General features: G+C 30.1%; 1 protein-coding gene across 7 annotated transcripts in view; it reads left to right on the top strand.

The window, feature by feature from the left end:
• Nucleotides 1-21,942, top strand: part of Atpalpha (sodium/potassium-transporting ATPase subunit alpha) — a 73,213-nt gene extending 51,271 nt beyond the window's left edge. For 4 of the 7 annotated variants that reach the window (XM_036358599.2, XM_036358592.2, XM_014232492.3 and 1 more), the window contains 8 exons: nucleotides 2,290-2,421; nucleotides 2,491-2,757; nucleotides 2,831-4,612; nucleotides 4,728-4,943; nucleotides 7,148-7,242; nucleotides 20,532-20,706; nucleotides 20,922-21,154; nucleotides 21,234-21,942. In XM_036358599.2, coding sequence (XP_036214492.1) covers nucleotides 2,302-2,421; nucleotides 2,491-2,757; nucleotides 2,831-4,612; nucleotides 4,728-4,943; nucleotides 7,148-7,242; nucleotides 20,532-20,706; nucleotides 20,922-21,154; nucleotides 21,234-21,354 — 3,009 coding nt within the window. In that variant the 5' untranslated portion in view covers nucleotides 2,290-2,301 and the 3' untranslated portion in view covers nucleotides 21,355-21,942. Of the gene's footprint in view, nucleotides 1-2,289; nucleotides 2,422-2,490; nucleotides 2,758-2,830; nucleotides 4,613-4,727; nucleotides 4,944-5,305; nucleotides 5,401-7,147; nucleotides 7,243-10,168; nucleotides 10,264-15,487; nucleotides 15,583-20,531; nucleotides 20,707-20,921; nucleotides 21,155-21,233 lie in introns of all 7 variants that reach the window. The other 3 variants (XM_036358594.2, XM_036358593.2, XM_036358595.2) reach the window with 3 other exon arrangements.
• Nucleotides 21,943-23,797: the final 1,855 nt, after the last annotated feature.

The raw sequence follows: 23,797 nt of genomic DNA, 5'->3' as shown, positions 1-23,797 counted from the left end.
ATATATACTTGTACAATATATAGAACTATATTACCTATTAATAATGTATTATTAGACATTTTTCTTTTACTTGTTCATTATTTGCATAATTTTTGGCAAATTTTTAATATAATATTAAAAAACACAGTATCGAAATCAGTACTTAAAGAATTTGTGAATATAAATGTGTATATATAATTTCATTTAAAACGGCAACTACGCCAAAAAAATTTTAAAAATATTTGCAAAAAAAGATCTATGTTTTAAGAGAATTAAAGTCAAAGTAGCTAGAACTCTACTTAAACACATTACGGTCGCTAAAATGTAGGCAACAATTGTTTGCTGCTGTTTAGCGCATATAAGTTACATAAAGCGTGTTGGAAAAGTAACAAATAAATATATGAACCTTTATTTAGAGTTTATTTTGCAAATAACACTGACTAACCAACAAAATATTGTGTGTAAAATACATCAAAATTTGTTAATTGCACAGTTATATAAAAAAAATGTCTCTGAATAACTCATTATTTTTACTGCAGTATTTTCTGTTTTCATTCAATTATTTTTATTGCACTAAGTCTAAAAATAATTATGGTATTGCGTCTCGTCTCGTCTGAGAGTTTATATGCAAAGTTTCATGTCAGTCTGCGACACAGTCAAAGGCAGCGAGCGTACATGTAGGCGTTGAGCATCATTATTGCTGTATTGAACGACCGGCTGGCTGTTGCCTGATTGACTGACGTGTGCACTTCCGAGGTCATAAGTAATAAAAACAGCAGCCAAAAATTGTTTTTAAGCATGGTGGTAAAAAGACAATTATAAAAAGTAGAAGAAGAAAAATTTTGGGAAATAATTAGAATTAAAATAAATATTTGTTTTTTGTATTATATTTAGCTCCGTACCACATAATCAACTTTTAGAATAATAATTATTATTAGGTAAATTTTGTTTTGTTTCGAATGCTTGTACTTTTAAGCCAGAAACTGATTAAATTCTAGCAATACCTCTCAAGGAACTGTGGTTCTTAGAAATATATTTAGTAAATTTTATTATTAATTGCGCCGAAAAGATACTATGAAAACCTAAGTTTTAATTAATTTTGATGGTTGATTAAAAATAGTATGAGCTTTATTTTATATAAAATTTAAGGCTAAAATGTATATATTATTATAAAATTCAATGTGTTAAAAATTTGAATGTTCAATATGGGAATTATTAACATTTTGTTTCTTGTGTTTATTTTTTAATCTCGTTAATTTTAATTTTTTTTGTTGTTTAATAAATGCTGTAATAATTTCTTTCCTAGCCTTGTCCAGTTATTTACCATATTTTAATATATGTATACATTGTTTTAAATGTAACTTTATTAGTTATAATTTTTTTAGAATACTTTTTTTTGCAATTCAAATAAAAATAATTATATACACATAGTTTATGTTCAAATGAAAAATTGTTATATGTTTATTGCTATTTTTGTGTTTTATTTTTATTTATTTTTTTTTTAACAATATACAACTATAATAATACGTTATTTTCTTCAAAAAGTTTTGATATTTTTACTATTAGTTTCTATGGATTCTAGTTTTTATGGGTTCTATTCCACTATTCATACATAACTGTTTCTAATTAATACACCTAACCTCACTTTATCAATGTTCTAACAATGTTTAAGCGGTTTTACTTTGTTAATTAAATGTTGTTTGTACAGATGCATGTGTATGTGCGGTAAGTAAGGTGGAGTAGCTTTCTGAAATATTAAATAATTGCTTTCCCTAAATTTCTATTTACATACATCTAGTATACGCGTATATTTAAATAGTAGTTAATCCGCTATTATCTCGACATGTAATTAACAGTACCTAATATTGCCTTTGGGTAATGATTTACCGTTGACAAACGAAAATCTATTTATCAGACAAGCAACGCTGCCTATTTTTTAACAAAAATGCTGATTAGCAGCGGCGACATTAAATATCTGCTTAAGAAACCTTAACTACTAATCCAATTTGATATGATGCATATGTATACTTGGTGTACGTTGCCTATAAAGTGCTCGACGAAGGGCAAATATACAAATACACACAAAAATTTGGTGCTATGTTAAGAAGTAATTAACAAACTAAATGACATGAAGTTAGAAAAAAAACTTTAAATTTTTCTTGGGCATTTTCTACATCGCAATCTAACGGTGTTGGCAAATAAAGAGCGTTTTTGAAGTCGCTGTATGTATTTCAAAAACGCTTTCTTAATTCATGCATTCTCATACATTTATTAACATTTTAATTCATTGATCTCTTTTCCCATACGCAGTCTAAACGCAGGATGCCACCAAAACCGGCTAAAAAGGAGAATCTTGAGGATCTCAAACAGGAGTTAGATATCGATTTTCATAAAGTCACTCCTGAAGAACTGTACCAACGCTTTCAGACGCATCCAGAGAATGTAAGTAACGACTTATAAACACGCTACCTATAGATATTCATTATTAAATATTATTTGTATTAATGACAGGGTCTGAGTCATGCCAAAGCCAAGGAGAATCTTGAACGAGATGGCCCCAATGCGCTTACACCACCTAAACAAACACCCGAATGGGTGAAATTCTGTAAGAATTTGTTCGGCGGTTTCGCCATGTTGCTGTGGATCGGTGCTATACTTTGCTTCGTTGCCTACTCCATTCTGGCCAGTACAAGCGAAGAGCCCTCAGACGATAACTTATATCTGGGTATCGTACTTTCGGCTGTAGTCATAGTTACCGGTATTTTCTCATACTATCAGGTGGGTAATACTGGCTAATACAAATGCATAACTTTATCAAATATTTTACTAAACATTTTTACGTTGCGTGCAGGAATCGAAAAGTTCAAAGATCATGGAATCGTTCAAAAACATGGTGCCCCAATTCGCTACTGTTATTCGTGAAGGTGAGAAGCTTACCTTACGCGCTGAAGACTTGGTGTTGGGTGATGTGGTTGAAGTGAAGTTCGGTGATCGTATACCTGCTGATATACGTATCATTGAGGCGCGCACCTTCAAAGTGGACAACTCATCGTTGACTGGTGAATCTGAGCCACAGTCACGTGGACCTGAATTCACACACGAAAATCCATTGGAAACTAAGAACTTGGCTTTCTTTTCTACCAACGCCGTCGAGGGTACTGCCAAGGGTGTTGTCATCAGTTGTGGTGATCATACTGTAATGGGTCGTATTGCTGGTTTGGCTTCGGGTTTGGATACTGGCGAGACACCAATCGCAAAGGAAATTCATCATTTCATTCACTTGATTACTGGTGTCGCCGTATTCTTGGGCGTGACATTCTTCGTTATCGCTTTCATCCTAGGTTACCATTGGTTGGATGCTGTTATCTTCTTGATTGGTATTATTGTAGCGAACGTGCCAGAAGGTCTGCTGGCCACTGTAACTGTATGTCTGACATTGACTGCCAAGCGTATGGCTTCAAAGAATTGTTTGGTAAAGAATTTGGAAGCTGTGGAAACATTGGGATCCACCTCGACCATTTGCTCCGATAAGACCGGCACCCTCACCCAAAATCGTATGACCGTCGCTCACATGTGGTTTGACAATCAAATCATCGAGGCCGATACAACTGAAGATCAGTCGGGTGTGCAATACGATAGAACCAGCCCTGGCTTCAAGGCGCTCTCTCGCATTGCTACCCTCTGTAATCGTGCCGAATTCAAAGGCGGTCAAGAAGGTGTACCAATTTTGAAGAAGGAAGTCAGCGGTGATGCCTCCGAAGCGGCGCTGCTTAAATGCATGGAATTGGCGCTGGGCGATGTTATGAATATTCGCAAACGTAACCGCAAAATCGCTGAAATTCCATTCAATTCGACTAACAAATATCAAGTGTCCATTCATGAAACTGAAGATCCCAGTGATCCACGCTATTTGCTTGTCATGAAGGGTGCACCCGAACGTATATTGGAGCGTTGCTCGACCATTTTCATTAACGGCAAAGAAAAGGTATTGGACGAAGAGATGAAGGAAGCTTTCAATAATGCCTATATGGAACTTGGTGGTTTGGGTGAGCGTGTGCTCGGTTTCTGCGACTTTATGCTGCCCTCTGATAAATACCCAACTGGCTTTAAATTCAACACTGATGATGTTAATTTCCCCATCGATAATTTGCGTTTCGTCGGCTTAATGTCCATGATTGATCCACCACGTGCTGCTGTACCCGATGCCGTCGCCAAGTGCCGTTCAGCCGGTATTAAGGTTATTATGGTTACTGGTGATCATCCAATCACAGCTAAGGCTATTGCCAAATCGGTGGGTATCATTTCGGAGGGTAATGAAACTGTTGAGGATATCGCACAGCGCTTGAACATCCCTGTCTCGGAAGTTAACCCACGTGAGGCCAAGGCAGCTGTTGTGCATGGTGCTGAATTACGTGATGTTACACCCGAACAGTTGGATGATATTCTGCGCTATCACACTGAGATCGTGTTCGCACGTACCTCGCCTCAACAGAAACTGATTATTGTAGAAGGTTGCCAACGTATGGGCGCTATTGTGGCTGTGACCGGTGATGGTGTTAACGATTCACCAGCGTTAAAGAAAGCCGATATCGGTGTTGCTATGGGTATTGCCGGCTCTGATGTATCTAAGCAGGTGAGTGATGTGCACAAGGGTAGGCGCAATGGTGTAGTGATAATGCAAAATGAACAATTTTTTTATTTCAAACTCGAGTGTGACTTAATATTGTGTGTCATTTCTTTTTGTGCAGGCTGCTGACATGATTTTGCTTGATGACAACTTCGCTTCGATTGTGACAGGTGTGGAAGAAGGTCGCTTGATTTTCGATAACTTGAAAAAATCCATTGCCTACACACTCACCTCCAACATTCCCGAAATCTCACCATTCTTGGCATTCATCCTATGCGACATACCACTGCCACTGGGTACCGTTACCATTTTGTGCATCGATTTGGGAACCGACATGGTAAGTGTGACACTGTTCGAGTAACAAACTTATATAGTACTTTTTGTGGTTGTGCGAAAAAACTGTATTGTTTTCCAATTGAGTTAATTTAGTTAAGTTTTATTTTTATATAATTTAAATCAGTTTATTTTGGAACAATAATTTTAAATTTATTTCGTATAAAATTAAAGAACATAAATATTAAATGAAAGGTATATCTAAGTCAGAAAAATACACATATAAATAAGTAAAAGTTTAACAAAATAGAGTTAGTTAGGTTAAATTTAGCATAATTACAACATGTGATAATATTTTAAATATAAACCTCATAAATATATATGTATACACGAAAACACAAATGGCGAACATAACCGAATGCATAGGTGCCTGCGATATCACTCGCTTACGAAGAAGCCGAATCGGACATAATGAAACGACGCCCACGCAGTCCGCTCTTCGATAAATTAGTCAATGAAAGGTAAACGAAGGATTCATTTTCAAAATAATTAAACAAAAACGCTTCAGACGTATAGTTATATGTAACTACATAAACGTGCTGCAACAACTAGGGCTTGAATCATGGTGAAAGCTGGTACATTTCCGTTATTGCTAAAAATATATACAAACATATTATATATTAATTCTCCTCCGATCGCAAAATGTGTTGCTACATGACTGCTATTACTTTCCACTTCTACATACATATCTACATGTGTACGCTAAATGCCTCAACAATGCAGGCAACAAAGCTATTGCTAGAAAAATGATACCCTCTTTTATTATTGTTACATTGCTGCTTTAAGTATAAGCTGGAGAGGTGCTATAATACCATAAGATAAGCTTAAATCCGTATTTGACGTTAGATTTAATGTGTACGCTTCAAAATATTTTATAAAATATATTTAAAATAAGAATGGATATGTTAAATGTGAATCAAACTATACGGAATTTTCGACGAAAAAATTTTATGCGCAGCGAAATTGTAAACTAAACGAATGCCAATGCCGGTAATGGACGCAAAATGGGGAAACCCTGCATATATATATGAAACTCAACATAATTTGCATAGCTTAAGCCACTAAATATCGGAACGGTGCTATCTATGAACCCGCTAAACTCTTTAAATGTGTATATCTTGTGTTTACTTTTTATATAAACATAATATTTATTCATAAATGTAATAAAATGTATATAGGTTATGTGGCTTTAAGCGTTATAAATATAAGTTTATGTTACCGTTAGCTCTTAAGTGTTAATAATCCGAATATTGACAAAAAAAAAACTCACCTGTTACTAATTAAAAAAAATATATATATATAATAGTTTTAAGTGTCACTTTCAATGTAATTAGGTTAAGAATCGTTTAGGCTCATCAGTTTAGTTATAAGTTGATTTATCTATTCACTTATCTCTCTCTCTCTCTTTACGCGCTACGAATTTCGTTTATCAGTAGTACTCGCTACATGTACACGTTTAACTTTTAAGTTCTAACCATTTATAAATGTTGGGTTAATGTTCAATGAAATTATTTGTGGGATGTTTGAAATTTTAGCAAATTTTGTAATTAAAATCAACTTTAGTTTGAACCACATTCACAAAGAAATAATCTGCGGAGTTTGTTCCGAAACATCGTATAGCATATTTTCATGCACTAATTAAAGTGCTTTGCTTCCGAAAAGTCTAAAAAGTCAAGCTTTTGCTTTTTTATATTTTCGGAGTTTACTCCGAAACCGTAATTGACAAAACTTGTCTCTAAAGCTAAAGATAGCACTATGATAATCAATCATACCTATATTCCTAAAATGTCTTTCAAGCAATGTTTTTATATTTCGGAGTTTACTCCGAAGCTGTAATTGACAAGTTTTTTTCCGAAAACGAAAGATAACACTGTGATAATCATACCTCTACTCAGGGAATGTTATATTATTTATAGTTTTAAAGCTATTTTTTAAATAAATAAAAATATTTCAATGAAATATTACCTACTCCGCTTTCACCGCTTTGATTTTATTGAACGTTAGTTTTTTGAGTTCGGCCGTCGCCGATGGTGTTAAACCAAATATGTTTTTAACATTAATTTTTTTTATCTCTATCATACATGTAAACGTACAAATGTGTAAATCTTTTATTTACATTCCTTATTGTCAGCGTTAAATATTACCTACAAACATACAACGTATTTAAACAACTTTTTTGTTCATATATTATTGAAATATAATAACTAGGTGCCTGCCATTTCCTTGGCTTATGAAGCTGCTGAGGCCGATATTATGAAGCGTCCACCACGTGATCCATTCAACGATAAATTAGTCAATTCAAGGTGCCAAAATTTTGCAAAAACAACAAGTGTTTTGCATTTTCTATACAATATTAATATGTATAAGACAGCGGTTTTCAATCTAAAAAAATTGGTTTAAACTACGATTTTTTTTTGTAATAAATATAATTATCAGACTTTTAGTTCCTAGTGTACGTTCCTACAATAATATAATGTAACGACGTTTCGTGTAAACCTCATACATAATAACTTTAATGTTGAAATTCTTCTATTTTACTCACAAATTTACAGATTGAAAACCGCTATTTCCTTTGCTTTGCAAGCAAATCCTAAAATTAATAATGAAAGTGGTTCCCCCAATAATTACTAACGTGCTCGATTAATAGTGCCTGTTGTTCTAATTAACTTTTTTATTTATTTTTTTGTTTTTGTTTTTAATCTTTTTGGTTTAAAATATAACTCCACCATAACAAGTATGGCTGGTTTGAGAATATGAATTCATATTTAACTTTTCATTTTGAATATTTTAATTTAGCAGTTGTTAGTTTTTCGTTTAATATAATTCATACTTATAAATGTTTTCTTCATATTGTTCAAACTCACCCTCACCATATGGTGTAAAGCGAATATTAACCTAACATTCAACAATTGTTGTTGTCACTAATTGTAAGCAATTTTTTTGTTGTAATTATATGAGTCCAATCAAACAAAATCATCATTTTGCGGCAGCATATCATTATAATCATCATCATCATCGTCTAAAGCAGTTAATCAAGATCATCAATGACAACTATAACATTTACTAAGTGTCTACGTGTTGTTTTTTGTCACAATTCTTAAGTTTAACCTCAGTAAACACATACTTAAATGTACAAGTCCACAATGGCGTATTTTTTTAATTCATTAATATACATATGTTTCTCATTTAAATATTTTATATATTTAATATTTATATTTATTATGATTTTATGTTTTATGATACATATTGACTAAAATTTATTTTTATTTTATTTATTTTTTTTTTATGAATTTAATCGTTTGTACGCCCTTCATTTTTCCAATGTAACATATATATATATATAAATATATATATACTGTAAAAATAGTAAGGTTTTAAACAACAAAATTATGTATAAATATGAGTTCCTTGCCAAAAAGTCTATTACGAAAATCTAAATAACCTAATTATCGCAAATCAATTAGGCAAATTGTATTGGCATCCACGACTGTTGTTGTATTTTCAGTTTTAATTGAAAGGATTAAGAAGATTTTTTCAGAACTCGGTAGCATTCTCTAAACATATTTAGAAAATGTTTTCTACCGCTACAACAACATACAAAATTTAATAAGAAAAACCAAGAACTTTTGGAAAATGCTATAAATTGACAGTTCTTGTGAAAATGTCCTGAAAACAAACAGTTCTAAAATATTTAGAAACGTTAGAAGACACGCAATTGCTTTGAAAAACGCTTCAAAACTCTTTAGAACGCGAAAATGTAATTGATAAGTTTTTTCTCTAACACGATGGTAATCATACCTACATATATTCTTAAAATCTCTTTCTCAAAATCTAATATTTTTTAAATTATTCAAAATTTTATTTAGATGAAGTAAGATAATTCGCCTTTTGATAAGCCCTCTTAAAATTGTATATTGAAGAGCAAATAACTTTCAGTGAATATAATTTTAATAATTATTGGCCGCCTAAAATCACAGATATTATTAGTAATTTTATTTTTTATTTTTATTTTAAAGATCTCAGTAATATTAAAAATAAGTGTGAACACAGCATTATATTTTTAAACACTGAAAAAATTATTTCTTACATTTTTACATATTTTTATATAATACCGTTGTATAAAATAATAAAAAAAAAAACACTATATACCTGTCATGTGTTTTGTAATTAGTCACAGACACACTTATATTTTTGTGCTCCATATAACACATACACATAAATGTGGGAGAACATCTAAGTAACATCTTGTAAACTCATTATATAAGCATTTATTAACATCAAACGCCAATTTAATTGAAAAATACACTAAAAAATAATAGCAATTTCACACATTGAGCATCGATTTTCCAAAATAATCTAGCGCAAAATTTTCTTTTGTTCAATTTTTATAATTTTGGTTTTCTAATTAAACTATTTCTTTTAAAATTGAAATTCATTTTTCTAAATTTCATCTTCAATAAACCATTTCCTCGCTCTCTCTCTCTCTCACTCTGTATACATATTGGCTACACATTTTATAAATCTATTTTATTCTGTTTGTTGTTTGGTACCAAAAGTAAATTGTGTGCATTGCAAATATGTTTTCACGTACAAATTCTTAAATTGTGTTTTTTTTTTTTTTTTTTTTTTTTTTTTATAGAAAATTGCAACTGTTTCATATACATAATTTCTTTACTACTTTTACTATAAACTGTGAAATTGGAACCTGCAAGCCAAATAATATATTTATGTGTTTTGTTTTTGTAGTGCACAGTTGTATTGGAAAATGTGTGAAAACTCTTTTACAAATTTTATATGATTTGAAATAATTTTTATATAAAAATTACTTAAAGAAAAGTGTTATGAAAGTATATACTAGGAAAAATCATTGAAGTGTTTGGAATATGATAAGAAACACGGATATATGTTTTTTAAATAGGCACATTTTATAATTTTTTTTTTTTGTATCTCAAAATATATTTTTATATAACAATTTTTTTAACATTTTTGTTAAGCTGAGTTCACATTGTATTACATTAACAGAATCCTCCGCAACTTTCAGCATACAAGGGACTCTCTTATATGCCCAGTCAAAAACAATATACAATTTTGTATAACTAATAATATTTTATTCAAACCTTTTTACTTAAATATAACATTTATATTTTTTGTTGTTATATATACATTTCTGTATGCATCTTATTAAACACCATAAAATCTGTCTGTATGTATGTGTAATCACAAATATAGGTACCAGCTATTTCCTTAGCCTATGAAGAAGCAGAATCTGATATTATGAAACGTCAGCCCAGGAATCCATTTTGTGATAAACTGGTTAACGAAAGGTAAAGCTATTTTAACGCGCTAGTTTCGACCAAAATAAAATGAAAAAAAAAACTTAAGTTGTATAAGTTAGCAAACCAAAAGCATATTCAACAAAGAATTTATTATATTTTAAAGGTATTCATTTAAACTATGCTACCTGAATGCCTGAATGTCCAAATTGACCTATGGCCTGTCCGCAACCCGCAACAAAACCTAATAATATCCCAACTTCAAGCGCTCCCAGTTACTCGACGAGTATTATTTCCACACATACTTGTTCCGCCTCCACCTCAAATTGAACTCTCACTCATCACTACTTTACTACTTACTTATTTAGTATTTATTGCCCAATTCTATTCCACGTCCACTTTGCCAAAACACTATCTTTTTTCTACTACTTTGGTTACATACAGTATAAATTTGCCTACTAAATTGCCTTTAACATTCAAGTGTATTATGCATACTTATTTAAAACAAAAATGAAAATTGCAAAAATGAACTGTCAGCTTTTAAAGTATCAATTACTCTCTTGTATTTAACTGAAATGCAATATTTTATAACTTATTTGAAATAAAAACAAAAAACGAAATTAGTTTACAATTTTCACTTAAACACTGAGTACATGAGAAAATATGAAATAAAATCCGCAATGCAATTAAATTATGTTTATTTGAGCGAATACTTTAACGAAATTGCAAAACAATAACTATACCAGGGGTTCTCAAACATTTGCAATGAGCCCACTTTCGGCCCACTTCACCAAGCGAAAAGTATTGCAGAATATTTAGTAATTTGCATAAAAGATTTTTATCAAAAAAAAAAAAGCAAAGTACGTCAATCACTTAACTCAACACTACAGTACCGTTAACTCTAATTACTGTTAGTTCTTTAGTACAACAAATTATGTACTTAAAAGTCTTAGTTAGTTGCATACAAATATATACATACATACATATATATGTTCATTATATAGTGCCGTTAGTTTTGTTTATTTTGTTGTGTTTACCTATCATTTCGTTCTGTTATATCGAAAACGCAGCGGAATTAAAAAAAAAACAATTAGTGTTGTGTTAGATATATTATGTTGCCATATCGGCCAAAAATTGGCATTCCAATATTCGGCTTTAACGCCTAATTATAGACCGTAAAATAATAACTAAAGAACTAATTATTTTTTTGCAGACAATTCGTTTAAATTATACAAACTTTTCCCCTGGTTTTGTATTTACGCTTAGACTAATTTGAAATTATTATATTTCCATTAATTTTCTTCACCGTAATTTATTCTATTTTGAAATTAATATTTGCGTTTACTATTGCGCATGTTCGTCTACTATATTCAAGTATATAATAACTATATCGTAATAATCTTGAAAATCTCTATATTGAATAGCTAATTGCGAATCTTTTGAATGCCTTCAAAAAGTATTTTCACTCCTAACTCTGTTATTGCAGCTTTTTTCCTTGCAAAATACTTAAATTCTAAATATTGCTCTCAAATGAAACCTCTTTTTCTACTTACTATAACTCGATAAAGTTCTACAATAAATAATAAAAATATTTTCAATAGAGATAAATGTGTGCATTTTATTATTCATTTATACAGATATTTATTTTCAAAAATATTTTGTAATGAATAATATCAAACAGAGTTATAACAACATACATTTAAAAAATCTCATAAATATCTTCAATAATTTTACTTATTTTTTTATATTTCTCTGGCAATAAGTAACACTGAACAATTAATTTAGAAAAAATCGTGAGGTATTGAAATTTTTCTCCAAACCGTTGTCTATTTTATTTGAAGTATTTTTTCGAATAAGTTCAAACAATAGTATGTTCGAAATGTATTCGTATTATATATCAAAGCGATATATAAAATTTATTACCAACCTTTAACCTCTTGCGTATTATAATCAGCAGCAATATTAAAAATATTTTACAAGCCGCATTTTAGCAAAATTTTATTAATACATCTATTAGTTTGTTTTTTTATTTACAAATCTCTTGCCTTTTATACTTTTATCTGTTTTATACAAACTTATTTCTCTTTATACGAGGTTTTCCAATAAGAGTAATGTGATTTCTTTCAAAAAAAAAAAAAACAATAATTGGTAAGGAAATTCAAATGTTTTTAATTTACTGTGAAGTACAATCCATACAATTATGTTCTGAATATAACATTATTCAAATGGCATCCACAACTTCTTTTGCAGCAACTCGAATTCGTTGAACCCAATTTTCGAGTATTTTTTCCATTAAATCAAGTCGTATGTTATGAATAGCACGTTCAATATTGACTTCTAAAGCTTGAAGGGAGTCTGGTTTATTGCTAAAGAACAATGACTCTAATGGTGTTAAATTACAACAACTTGGGGGCCATTCAATGTTACAATTTATTGAAATTATCGAATCTCCAAACTTTTCTCGCAATAATTCGGTGTTTGCACGGGCCATTCAATGTTACAATTTATTGAAATTATCGAATCTCCAAACTTTTCTCGCAATAATTCGGTGTTTGCACGTGCTGTGTGGCACGTAGCTCCGTCTTGTTGCGGCCATTAAAAGTTGGTTATCACTGATCTATATCGCTCTCTATTGACAGTAACGATGTCACGAGATGCATTTCTTAAGAAGTACAGACCGAAGATTCCACCAGAACAAAAATCACACAAACTGTCAATTTAAGTGAATGTAATGGTTGTTCATGAATAATTTGTGGATTTTCTTCGCACCTGAATCGACAGTTTTGTTTATTTACCAAACCATTCAGATGGTCATAAAATGGCAAAAGCGCAGGAAAAGTTGCAATTGGAGAACGATTATTTTGATAATAAAATTTAATAATTTGTAAACCTTTTTTTCGCGTATATCTTTCCACGATGAAATTGTAAACATTACTGAATACAATAAAAATAAATTAAAGATCATGACATATTGAAAATGGCCGAAACGACATTTAGAAATCATAGCATGCCTGTTGAAAAGCCCGATATATATATGTTTTCATATATCTTTTTTTGACTTTTCGAACTCCTTCCTTTCTTTCTTTCACTGCTTTCAGTTCAGCTTATTTTCTTCCAAACTAAGTTGAATAAGCTTTTGCATTGGAAACATCGTCAAGAAACTATTCATACATCGCTAAGAAATTACTTCTTATAGCCTATATACTATTAGGCGCATTTAAAACTCAATATTTTATCTCTTTGTCCACAACTAATTTTATATATTTACTCTTATCTTAACATGTTCAAAATAAATTTATTTTGAATTTAATTATTACTTCAACATATTCTGCCGTATTCCACTTAATTTTCAAATCCTCAGCTTAAAATTTTCTAACGCTTTGAAAACTATTTTTACAAGTAAAATGTTGCGCAAGTTTAGATCCATATGGAATTCAAAATTTTTTCTGAAAAAAAGTGATTCTTAATTCATAGATTACAAGAATAAAACTTCTTAAAAATCCCGCGTCACAAATAAGAAAGCACATGTATCTCTAGGCGCTTTTTCAAAACTACTCTTTGCAACTTCTTAAAAATCCTACCTCACAAATAAGAAAGCATATCTTTAGGCGCTTTTTCAAAACAACTATTTGCAGCTGCGCATTATACTTTCCTTTTATGCTCCAATTGCGCCTGGATTACTTAATTCTCTGTTTTATTTCAATGATGCTCTGTGCATTCAATATTTCTGCCAATTCAAGCCAATAGTTTTAATATTTCCACATTTCTAATTTTTATTTTTTTGCATTTACAAGTATATACTCTATATATATATGTATGTCTGAAAACTATAAAGTATTTATACATTAAAGTTTGCATATTTTGTTTAAATCTAAATTTATTTCACTATTTTTTATCTCAAAACATATTATATAATGAGCTAAGTCCTGAAATGGCTCAAATGTCTTTGCGTAATATCTGGTAGCTCTCTTTTCTGCATAAATATAATATATACATACATCGAATCTTCTTAGTTTTACAGCATATTTTTTAAAGCTTTATTTTTCGGTTAAAGCGAAACCGGTATTAACCGTTATTAGCGTTCGTTTATAACTGTTTCATCGCATATTAAAGTTCAAAGATTTCTACTCTGCATCACCCGTCTTACATTCATCCAATCCATACTTTTTTCATTCATTGCCACTCGTAATTAAGCATATGTATGTATTCAATGTAGCTTAGCTAAACTTTAACTCGAAAATTGAGGTTAGAATAATTAAGTGTTTACCATGGAAATTTGAAAATATCCTTAATCAGTTTACAAGACGTTAGATGAGTTCATTGTGTTTACTTATTGCAAATATATTAACTGTCTCTCTCTCTTTTAGACACTATCTCCCATAAAGAAAATTTTAGTAAAAAAACCAAGAAAAGTAGCAAACTTAATCCCAAAAAATACTTGTAAATCGAACTAAACCACAAAACATTCCAGATGTTAGTGAAAATTTGTGCAAAACAAAAACAATTAATTAGAGTTAGTAATAAGTTTGGAACATAAAAAACCTAAAACAGAAACAATGCAACTAAAAACTATTAAGAAAACAACAAAAGTGTGATTTAGTAACTATATAACGTACCACTTAAATTCTATCTATTCTATTAGCGTTGTACTTACTTACTTTACATAACTGAAATGAGTATTTAACTAGTCTACTTACGATTTCGTGAGCATATACATACATACATACATACATATATAGTTTGAACTATCTTAGCTAGTCTAACTGAGTTTTGAAACCTCTTAAAATTCATTGCAAAGTTGACAACCTATTACTTAAATTTACATTTTATCGAATTATTTTGAAAATATATCGTTCCGTTTGTTTATCGACACTATTTTGAACTTATCATTTTCCTTTAACTTTGCTAACTACAGTTTTCTTATAATAAATAGCGTTAAGCGCCTTACCTTGTCTTTTTCTCTTATTAATGATAAATAATTTAATTTTGACTTTTTTGAAAGTATTTTCTTTGAAAATATAAACTTTTAATCGCAATTTTTTAATTTCATTCTCTTATTTTTCGTAATGAAACTCTATGTGTGTGCGTACGTATGCGTGTGTGCGTATGTGTGTTGCGTGCGTAAATTTCTTCTATGCCCAATTAACATGCAAATTTTTAATAATCATCGCACAACTCGTTGAACAACAACAACCAATTTCAAAAATTCCAAAAAAACAATGAATACAAACTCTGAAACCACCAAAAAAATGAAATGAATACTTCTGACGATCAGGTGCCAGCGATCTCACTCGCTTACGAGCAAGCCGAGAGCGACATTATGAAACGTCAACCCAGGGATCCCTATCGTGACAACTTGGTCAATCGCAGGTCAGGAAAAATATGCAAAAATATATAAAAAGGGAAAATCAAATATTGTAAAACATAAAATTTCAGCAAAAACCAAAGAAAAACAATGTAAACGTTTTACTTTTCGTTGATTGTATGTTGTTTCTTTTCCAACAATAATTAGTATGAAAATCTATTGAAGCAAAAACAAAACAAAAACTTAGTTGTTAATGATGTGCTAATTAGTGCTTTAATAGAACGAATTTTTTTAAAATATTTGTTGTAGTTATCAATTCAATGTATGTACACAAACCTACAACCCTAATATACCATGGACCCAGTCAAAATACCACAAAAACACTCGTGTCATACAAATAACCATTTCAATAAACACACACACTATACAACTACAATACATTGTCATACCAGGCTTCATTGAGTCTGAAATATCGATTGGTGAATTTAAATTCGATTTAGATGTTCATTAACCAATTTAAATGTCGCTTAGTATCATATCAACAGATGGAATTTAACTGCCTAGTTTGGCATCAATTGACGTCTATTTGCAAAGACATATATTTTGTTGATATTTTTAGCGTACACGGTCATTCGATGAACTTATCTTTACGAGACGTTCATTCGATGAACATGGATTTATCGCTCACGATTTTTAAATAGTTATAGACGAGCCACTATTTATTTTTATCGCTCACGATTTTTAAATAGTTATAGACGAGCCACTATTTACATAATTTATTTTTATAAAGTGATTTGATATTTTTACATATCGAAACTTAGTCTCCTTGACGGCATTTCATCTACTTTTTCCAAACCGTGCTCTCTCACTGGCTGTATATACCAACATATTAGCTCCAATTCACAGCATTGGTTCTCAACCTCAAAAATCCATAGTTAATCACACAAATGACACATAACACACGCATTTCATTTATATTTACACTTTTATACCAAATTTAATAAATTCTTTAAAGAAATTTTAAAATTTTTATAACTGTTTACTTAAATTTCTTTATGTATTTTTTTCTAATTGTGAGTTAAGTACATTTTTCATATTTTTGAATGCGTAATCAAAACATAACATTCTATGTTCTATGTTTTTTCACCATACTCTGAATTGCATAAATTGGTTGGACTTGATTGAGTCTCTTTTAAGATCGAATTCATAAACTTATTCAACATACATTTACACAAACGTTTTCATATTCTCAAACAATACATTTCGCAAAATTTGTTTTAATGTATTTTCTCAAATTCGTCGTTACATACTTCCATATAAATTTGTACGTACAACAAAGCTATTGATTGCAAAATCTACAGCTGCTGGGATGCCAGTGTGGAGAAATAAAAATATATCATTAAAAAAATTAATCAAATCAAAAAATTCCAAAAATTACATTATTTTAAAGTTTAATTTAAATATTTATTAAACGCAGAAAATATTATTAAAAAATGTTAGAATGATAGTTGAATATAAATATATTTAAAAGAATGAGTTCGTTACTTTTTCCAATAAAATTTGATAATTTGCAGCAAAATTTGTTTGTCTACAATAATACTGCAGTTGATATCCATTGATATCACGCATATTGCCGGTATTCGTTAAAATCTTCTTCATAACCACACTTGCATTCTCTCAGCCCACTTCAGAAAACGTTTGTGATCACAACAAAGTTAACGCCGTTTCCTTTTTAGCTTTGATTAGTGAATTTCACACGCATTAGTGCTTACTTAGTTGGCAAAATAAAGCAGTAATTGAATACATAGTATTAACATACATATAGATAAATATATATGCTACATAGAACCCAAAGTTTATACAAATTATTCTGCGAACATAACTTAATAACCAGCGTAGTCACGCACATGTATTACCGACATAAACGCATACATATGTACTTAGTGCTTCGTTCGGCTTAGAAATACCGCTACAAAGCTGCATTTAAAACTAGAAGGTCTGGCTTAAATTAGTTAAACGCATAGCACAAGCAAGGGGTTGTCATCTTGTCTTCGTCCTACTTGTGTACATTTATTATACTCGAGGTGTATTGTTTTATGTACTTTTGTTTACTGTTTAACAATGAGTACTTATATTAGATAAATATTTATATTGATTACTTACGCAAAAAATAAATAAAATAAGGAAAGGTCTAAAAATTAAAATTTATTCCCAATTAAATAATATCTTCGAAAAAGACTAAAATATAATATATTCGTATAATTCTTGAAAATCGTACCGAATACCAACTTTTGAGCTGGTTAATGGTGCTTCCAATATTCTATTGAACTTTTGAAAACTGGAAAAAGCTTTTAAATATTCAAGCTGTGCCAATTATCATATACAAAACATGAAAAAAACTATATTGGAAATTCAGTAAATTTTAACTTAACACAATTTTTTTTTTTAATAAATTTTGTCTTCAAGCCATAAATGTGTATCTTCCTGTGTGAAAATGTTGATTCTCATTGAATTTACTGCTCTTGTATTGTCGCTAAACTCTCTATTTATGGGTTTCGCTCTTATTTGAATAAGTTTAGTCCTATCGACGACCATCTAACTATACTCTGTATACTATCTACTACATTCTCTTGTCGTTAAAGCTTTTATCATTTCATTTTTCGTTTAGACATCTGTCAAATGTTTCAATTGCTTTCACAAGTTACTACAATGCTTTATACCACTTACTCGCTTTTATTCATATACATGTATGTATGTGCGCTATTGCATGCCTTTTCATTATTATTTCTGTAAATTTTAATTTATTATTACCTGTACACTTGTAAGTAGTATTTAAATAAATGTAAATATAATATGTATGTTTATTTAATACTCGTATTTTAGTTGTAACTTTCTGTTTGATCTGACTTGTTGTTGGTTTTATGCTATGCTTAGTTTAGTTTAGTTTGATTGACTTTGAGTACACTAAACAACAACAAAAAAGTGCTTTGCTTTTCTCACAAAAAACAAAAACATAAGAAATTACACTAAACTGCCTCTCGCACGCACTTTTGCATACTGTCACACAAACACACTAGCACTTTGCTTGTGCGAGCTTAATTAGCTCGTTCTCATCACGCCTATAATCTACTAAAGCGAAATTTTTAATATACTGCCGCCGTCACTTATTGCTTTTCGTAGTGTTGAAATGCTGTAAAAAATATTTTGAAAACAAAAATCCGACTTTTCACTTAATTATTTTTTTTTTATTTCAAAATTATTTTTATTTTCCTTTTTAAAAAACTAAGCAGTATAAATAAATATTAAAAAAAAAAATTCAATTATTAACAAAAATTTACTAACTTTGCACATCTTAACGTATAGTTTATGGAAAGTTAACCCGCTCCGCCATGCTTGTAATTAACTAAGTAAAATAAACACTCGCAAACCCAGCTAAAAAAAAAATCGTTTTTAACAAATTAAAACTTAATTTATGTACACACATATATATGTATATATTTATATATGTACATATATAGTTTTAATATTTTGTACATAAATTTTGTAGTAAAGTATGCTAAGTTTCATATGGAAAAGTAAGCCAACTGCTGTTTGAGGTTATGTTGAAAGTATCAAAAATTTCAAATTACAACGTTATTATATTTTTTCTAAGATTTTCATTTTAAAATTGTCAGTTCTATATTTTCTAAGGTTATCATTATGCAATTAATAGATTGTTCAAGAAAAAAAAGCCCCAAATAGTATTATTTTTAAATTAAATTGAGTTCTTAAAATTGAAATTAAAACAAAAATAATGATTGATTTAAATGTGAATAAAAGTTGATATCTTTACTGTAATAGTTTGATGTATCAAATATATATACTGCAAATATTTAAACTGCTTATTAATGTTTTACCTGAATCTATTGTAATAAATCTTAATCTATAAATATTAATAAATAATTTTGAAAACCGGTTTTCAATACAATTTTATGAAATTTGATAATCAAATATTTCAGTTTTCTTATCAAAAAAAAAAATAATATAAAATTTATCTAAAATACTAAATCTTTACGTAAAATAATTTTGTTTCAAAATGACTAAATTTTTGAAAAAAAAACTACAAAAAAGGTTTCTATAAAAACTGAATTCTTAAAGTTCTTTTTATTAATCATTACAATTTGGAAATTATGTATAAATATATTAACGGTTTTTACATAAAATACTTTTTATTCAATATTACTAAATTTTTGAGAAATACTATAAAAAAAAACGCTTTGTTTTAAGTAATTTTTTGGACTCATAAATAATTCTTATATTTTATTAATTTGATTTAAAAATTTAATCTTTACAAATAAATTGACAGGTTTTAACTTTTATCGTGTGTTATTATAAGTTCGAAAGATAGTTTAAAAACAGTAAAAAAATTAATTTTGATGTAATGGAAAAGATGAATTTCGGCTTATAATTTTTATTATCAAAAGTAATAGGTAGTAAAAAAGTTTTTAATAATTTATAAACCTAAAACATATAATTTGATAAAAAAAAAAGTTTAGTTAAAAACTAAAATTCGAAATTTCAGATGCAAAGTTAAAAACTAAAATAAAAATATTTTATAGAATAATATAAATATAGAAAAAATTAATAATATAAAAATTAATAAACTTTAATTTTGAGATGAATATTCAACAACATTGAGAAATGAATCAAAAAAGGCTAAAAAAAAATTGTTAATTAAAAAGTATAATATGCCTTTGTTTACAAAATTTATATATTTTCTATAAAATAAAGTTATAAAAATCAAAAATTAATATTGTTAACTTTTTCAATAAGAAGAAGATTTAAACTCAAGCAGTTGGCTTTTGTTTTCACAAAAAAATTAAGCCGTAGTTAGTTCTAACCAACAAAAAATCCCACTTTCCCCCAAAACAAAAATAATTCAACATTTACAATTGAAAACAAAATCATTTTATTTAATTTAATGAAACTAATCTATTATTTTTCGCAATCGCAATTAAAATCTCAAATAAATTAGATTGATTTCGATGGCCTATGGTCAAATTGGTATGATCCAAGCTGCTGCCGGTTTCTTCGTGTACTTCGTCATTATGGCTGAAAACGGTTTCTTGCCGATGAAATTGTTCGGCATACGTAAGATGTGGGACTCAAAGGCTGTCAACGATTTAACCGATTCATACGGACAAGAATGGGTGAGTGCTGCAATGATCAAGGAAACCTTAAAGTATTGATATTTTAATAATAAATTTTATGATATTTTACAATAAATCCGCGTTTTTAATAATAAATCTTTCTTATTTTTAATAATTTATATTTTATTGAGAATGAAACTAATAACCCCACAATAGTAGTGCAATATTTTCTTAAGCAATTTTATTAACGAAACTTGCGAACTTTCCACTTTTAGACCTACCGCGATCGCAAGACACTCGAGTACACTTGCCACACCGCTTTCTTCGTATCAATTGTTGTTGTACAATGGGCGGATTTGATCATCTGTAAGACACGACGAAACTCCGTCTTCCAGCAGGGCATGCGAAATTGGGCATTGAACTTCGGTTTGGTGTTCGAGACAGTGTTGGCGGCCTTCCTGTCGTACTGCCCCGGCATGGACAAGGGTCTGCGCATGTATCCACTGAAGTGAGTACCCAACAACAATAACAACATCGAAAAATATGTGAAATAATTATTGAAAAAAAAATGTTCTCTTCACTTTCAGATTCGTTTGGTGGTTACCAGCCATTCCATTTATGTTGGCCATTTTCATCTATGATGAAATTCGTCGATTCTACTTGCGCCGCAATCCTGGCGGTTGGTTGGAACAGGAGACGTACTATTAAGCAGCATTATGTTCAATACACAACAACAACAGCAACATAATAGCAAACGCATTTGTAAACATAGCATGTACTACGACAACAGCAACAATAGCAACAACAATAACAGCAAATGCGAAATCATCATATTTGAATTTTACGAAACAAGTGCGAAGAGTAATGAGCGCGCAGTGGTCGCGATGGCAGCATAACATAAGCAACATCTACAACAACAACGACGATGGCAGCAGCAACAATTAGAGAAAATGTTGTATGCTGTTACTGATAGATCTGCCGTAATTGTGCAAAAGTAGCAACAATTGCAACAACAAATATAATATAGAAATGCATGCAAGCAGCGAATATATAAAGCGACCATCATCACCACCACCACCACCACCACAACAACAACAACAAGCAGAATTATTTTTTTAATTTTAATTATTTAATAATAAAAAAGATAATTATTTAAACGATTAAGTAAAGTTAAATTATAAATTAAATAATGGTAATAATATGAAACAAAAAAAAAATTAAATAAAAAAAAATATTTAAATAAAAAAGCAAACAAAAAAAGTAAAACGAAAACCCAGCCACACATTACACAATAAATAGTAGTTGTTTTTTGTAAGAAACTCTTGACGAGCAGCCTCTTAGCAAGGAAATTAACCCAAAAACAAAAGTAAACTCCAAAAAAAAGTGAGAGAAACAACTCGCTACAACAAAACGTTCCGCAGTCATGTGACTAGCAGTGAGTGCTTGACGAGAGTGACCGAAAATCTAGATGTGTCTGTTGTTAGTTAGTCGACGGTTAGTCGGCGCAGACAGTTGGAGTTTTTGAAGAAAGCACTTTCAGTTTCGGTCATATATTTCTAGAGACGCTTAACGACCGCAAATCCGTTAGCTAAGTGAATTCTAAAACAATTTGATAAACAAGAAAAACTTAGTTGAATTTTTTCAGAATTTAAATATGTAGGAAGTATAGGAAAAGAGATAAATAGATAATTATATAACTACAGAAACATATGACAAAAACTAAACGATAGCTAAAAAATAAATAAGCATTAATACAAAATTATAAAAAAGATTAATAAAGAAGTGGCATGCAAGTAAGTGTTTATGTATATACATATATCCTTGATAATAACGCAAGCAAAAGCAGTAAGAAATCTTTATTAACGCAATTCACTACCACTAGCAAAATAAATGGAAATCAAATACACCACCTTAGAAGCTACACAGTAAACAAAACTATGCCCCAACAAACCCAACGCTGGTGTAAGAAATTAGATGACAAAAAACAAAATGCATTAAGAGAGGTACCATAATTTTTGTTTTTGTTTTTAAAGCAGTTAAAGTGTGGAAGCTGCTGAAAAATATTTATAAATATTTGTGTAAAGAAATATATATGCATATAGAGGAGTATACACACAACACAACACATAAGCACACAAACACTCGATTGGTTAAAAATAATGTCTAAAACCGTACTGGCGGTGCATGGAAACTCTCACCAAAACTGGCAACACTTTAAAAGCTGCGTAGGAAACTGAAACTAATTTGTGGTTGGAAACTAAGTATATAAAATGAAAGTCATACTCTTAAAAAACATGTAAACTGCCACTGCTCTTGTGTGCACACACACACACACACCATTTAAAAACCAGTATTTTTGGTCGAATTGTTGTGCATACAAACACACATACACACGTCCACACAAACTTATACATAAACAAACTAAAACAAACAAAAAAAAAACGCTGGCATTTCTTAAAAACGCTCTTTTCCACATTTGTTAAACTATTTGCGTAACTCGCCGAAACACATCCGCACGCCCTCCTCCAACTCCGCCTCCTGCATTGGCCATATCACTTGCTCTGGCGGCAAGTTTCAGGCAGCAACGCGTTTATTGTTGATTGTTGTTTTTGTAACGCCCCCCACATTCTCCTCCCCCTCTGTTGTTTGTCCCGCTGTAGTTGTCCTAATTTTTAAGAAACTAATAAATAAATAAGAAAATATGAAAAAATGCAAAAACAAAAACATTGCAAAATGTGCGTAAACTAAAATGTGAAGATGAAAGTTAAAGTAAAAACTTTGAAGAGACGTAAAATAATTAATTTGTTAATCTATTTGCCTTTTTATTGAGAAATTAGAATTTATAATTAAAATATAAAAAAATGTGTGTGAAAAAACAAAGAAACAAATGCAAAATGTGAACGATTAAGCAGTTAGTATGCGTTAGACAAAATGTAAGCAAGCAGCAGAAGAAGCAGTAAAAACTGAAAGTGCAGAAAATTGCAGAGAAAGGATAACAACAATAACTTTGTAGTGAATAATACTATATTAAATAAATTAAATGCAATTTTAGTGCATGTCTCTTAACGCTCTTAAACGCTTCACAACAGCTGCACGCACACACACACAAACACACACACACACACAAACACACACACACACACACAAACAC

Source organism: Bactrocera oleae, chromosome 2 (assembly GCF_042242935.1).
Source record: "Bactrocera oleae isolate idBacOlea1 chromosome 2, idBacOlea1, whole genome shotgun sequence".
Lineage (NCBI taxonomy): Eukaryota > Metazoa > Arthropoda > Insecta > Diptera > Tephritidae > Bactrocera > Bactrocera oleae.
Note: the sequence above shows the minus strand (reverse complement) of the source record. Positions and strands in the feature narration are given on the sequence as shown.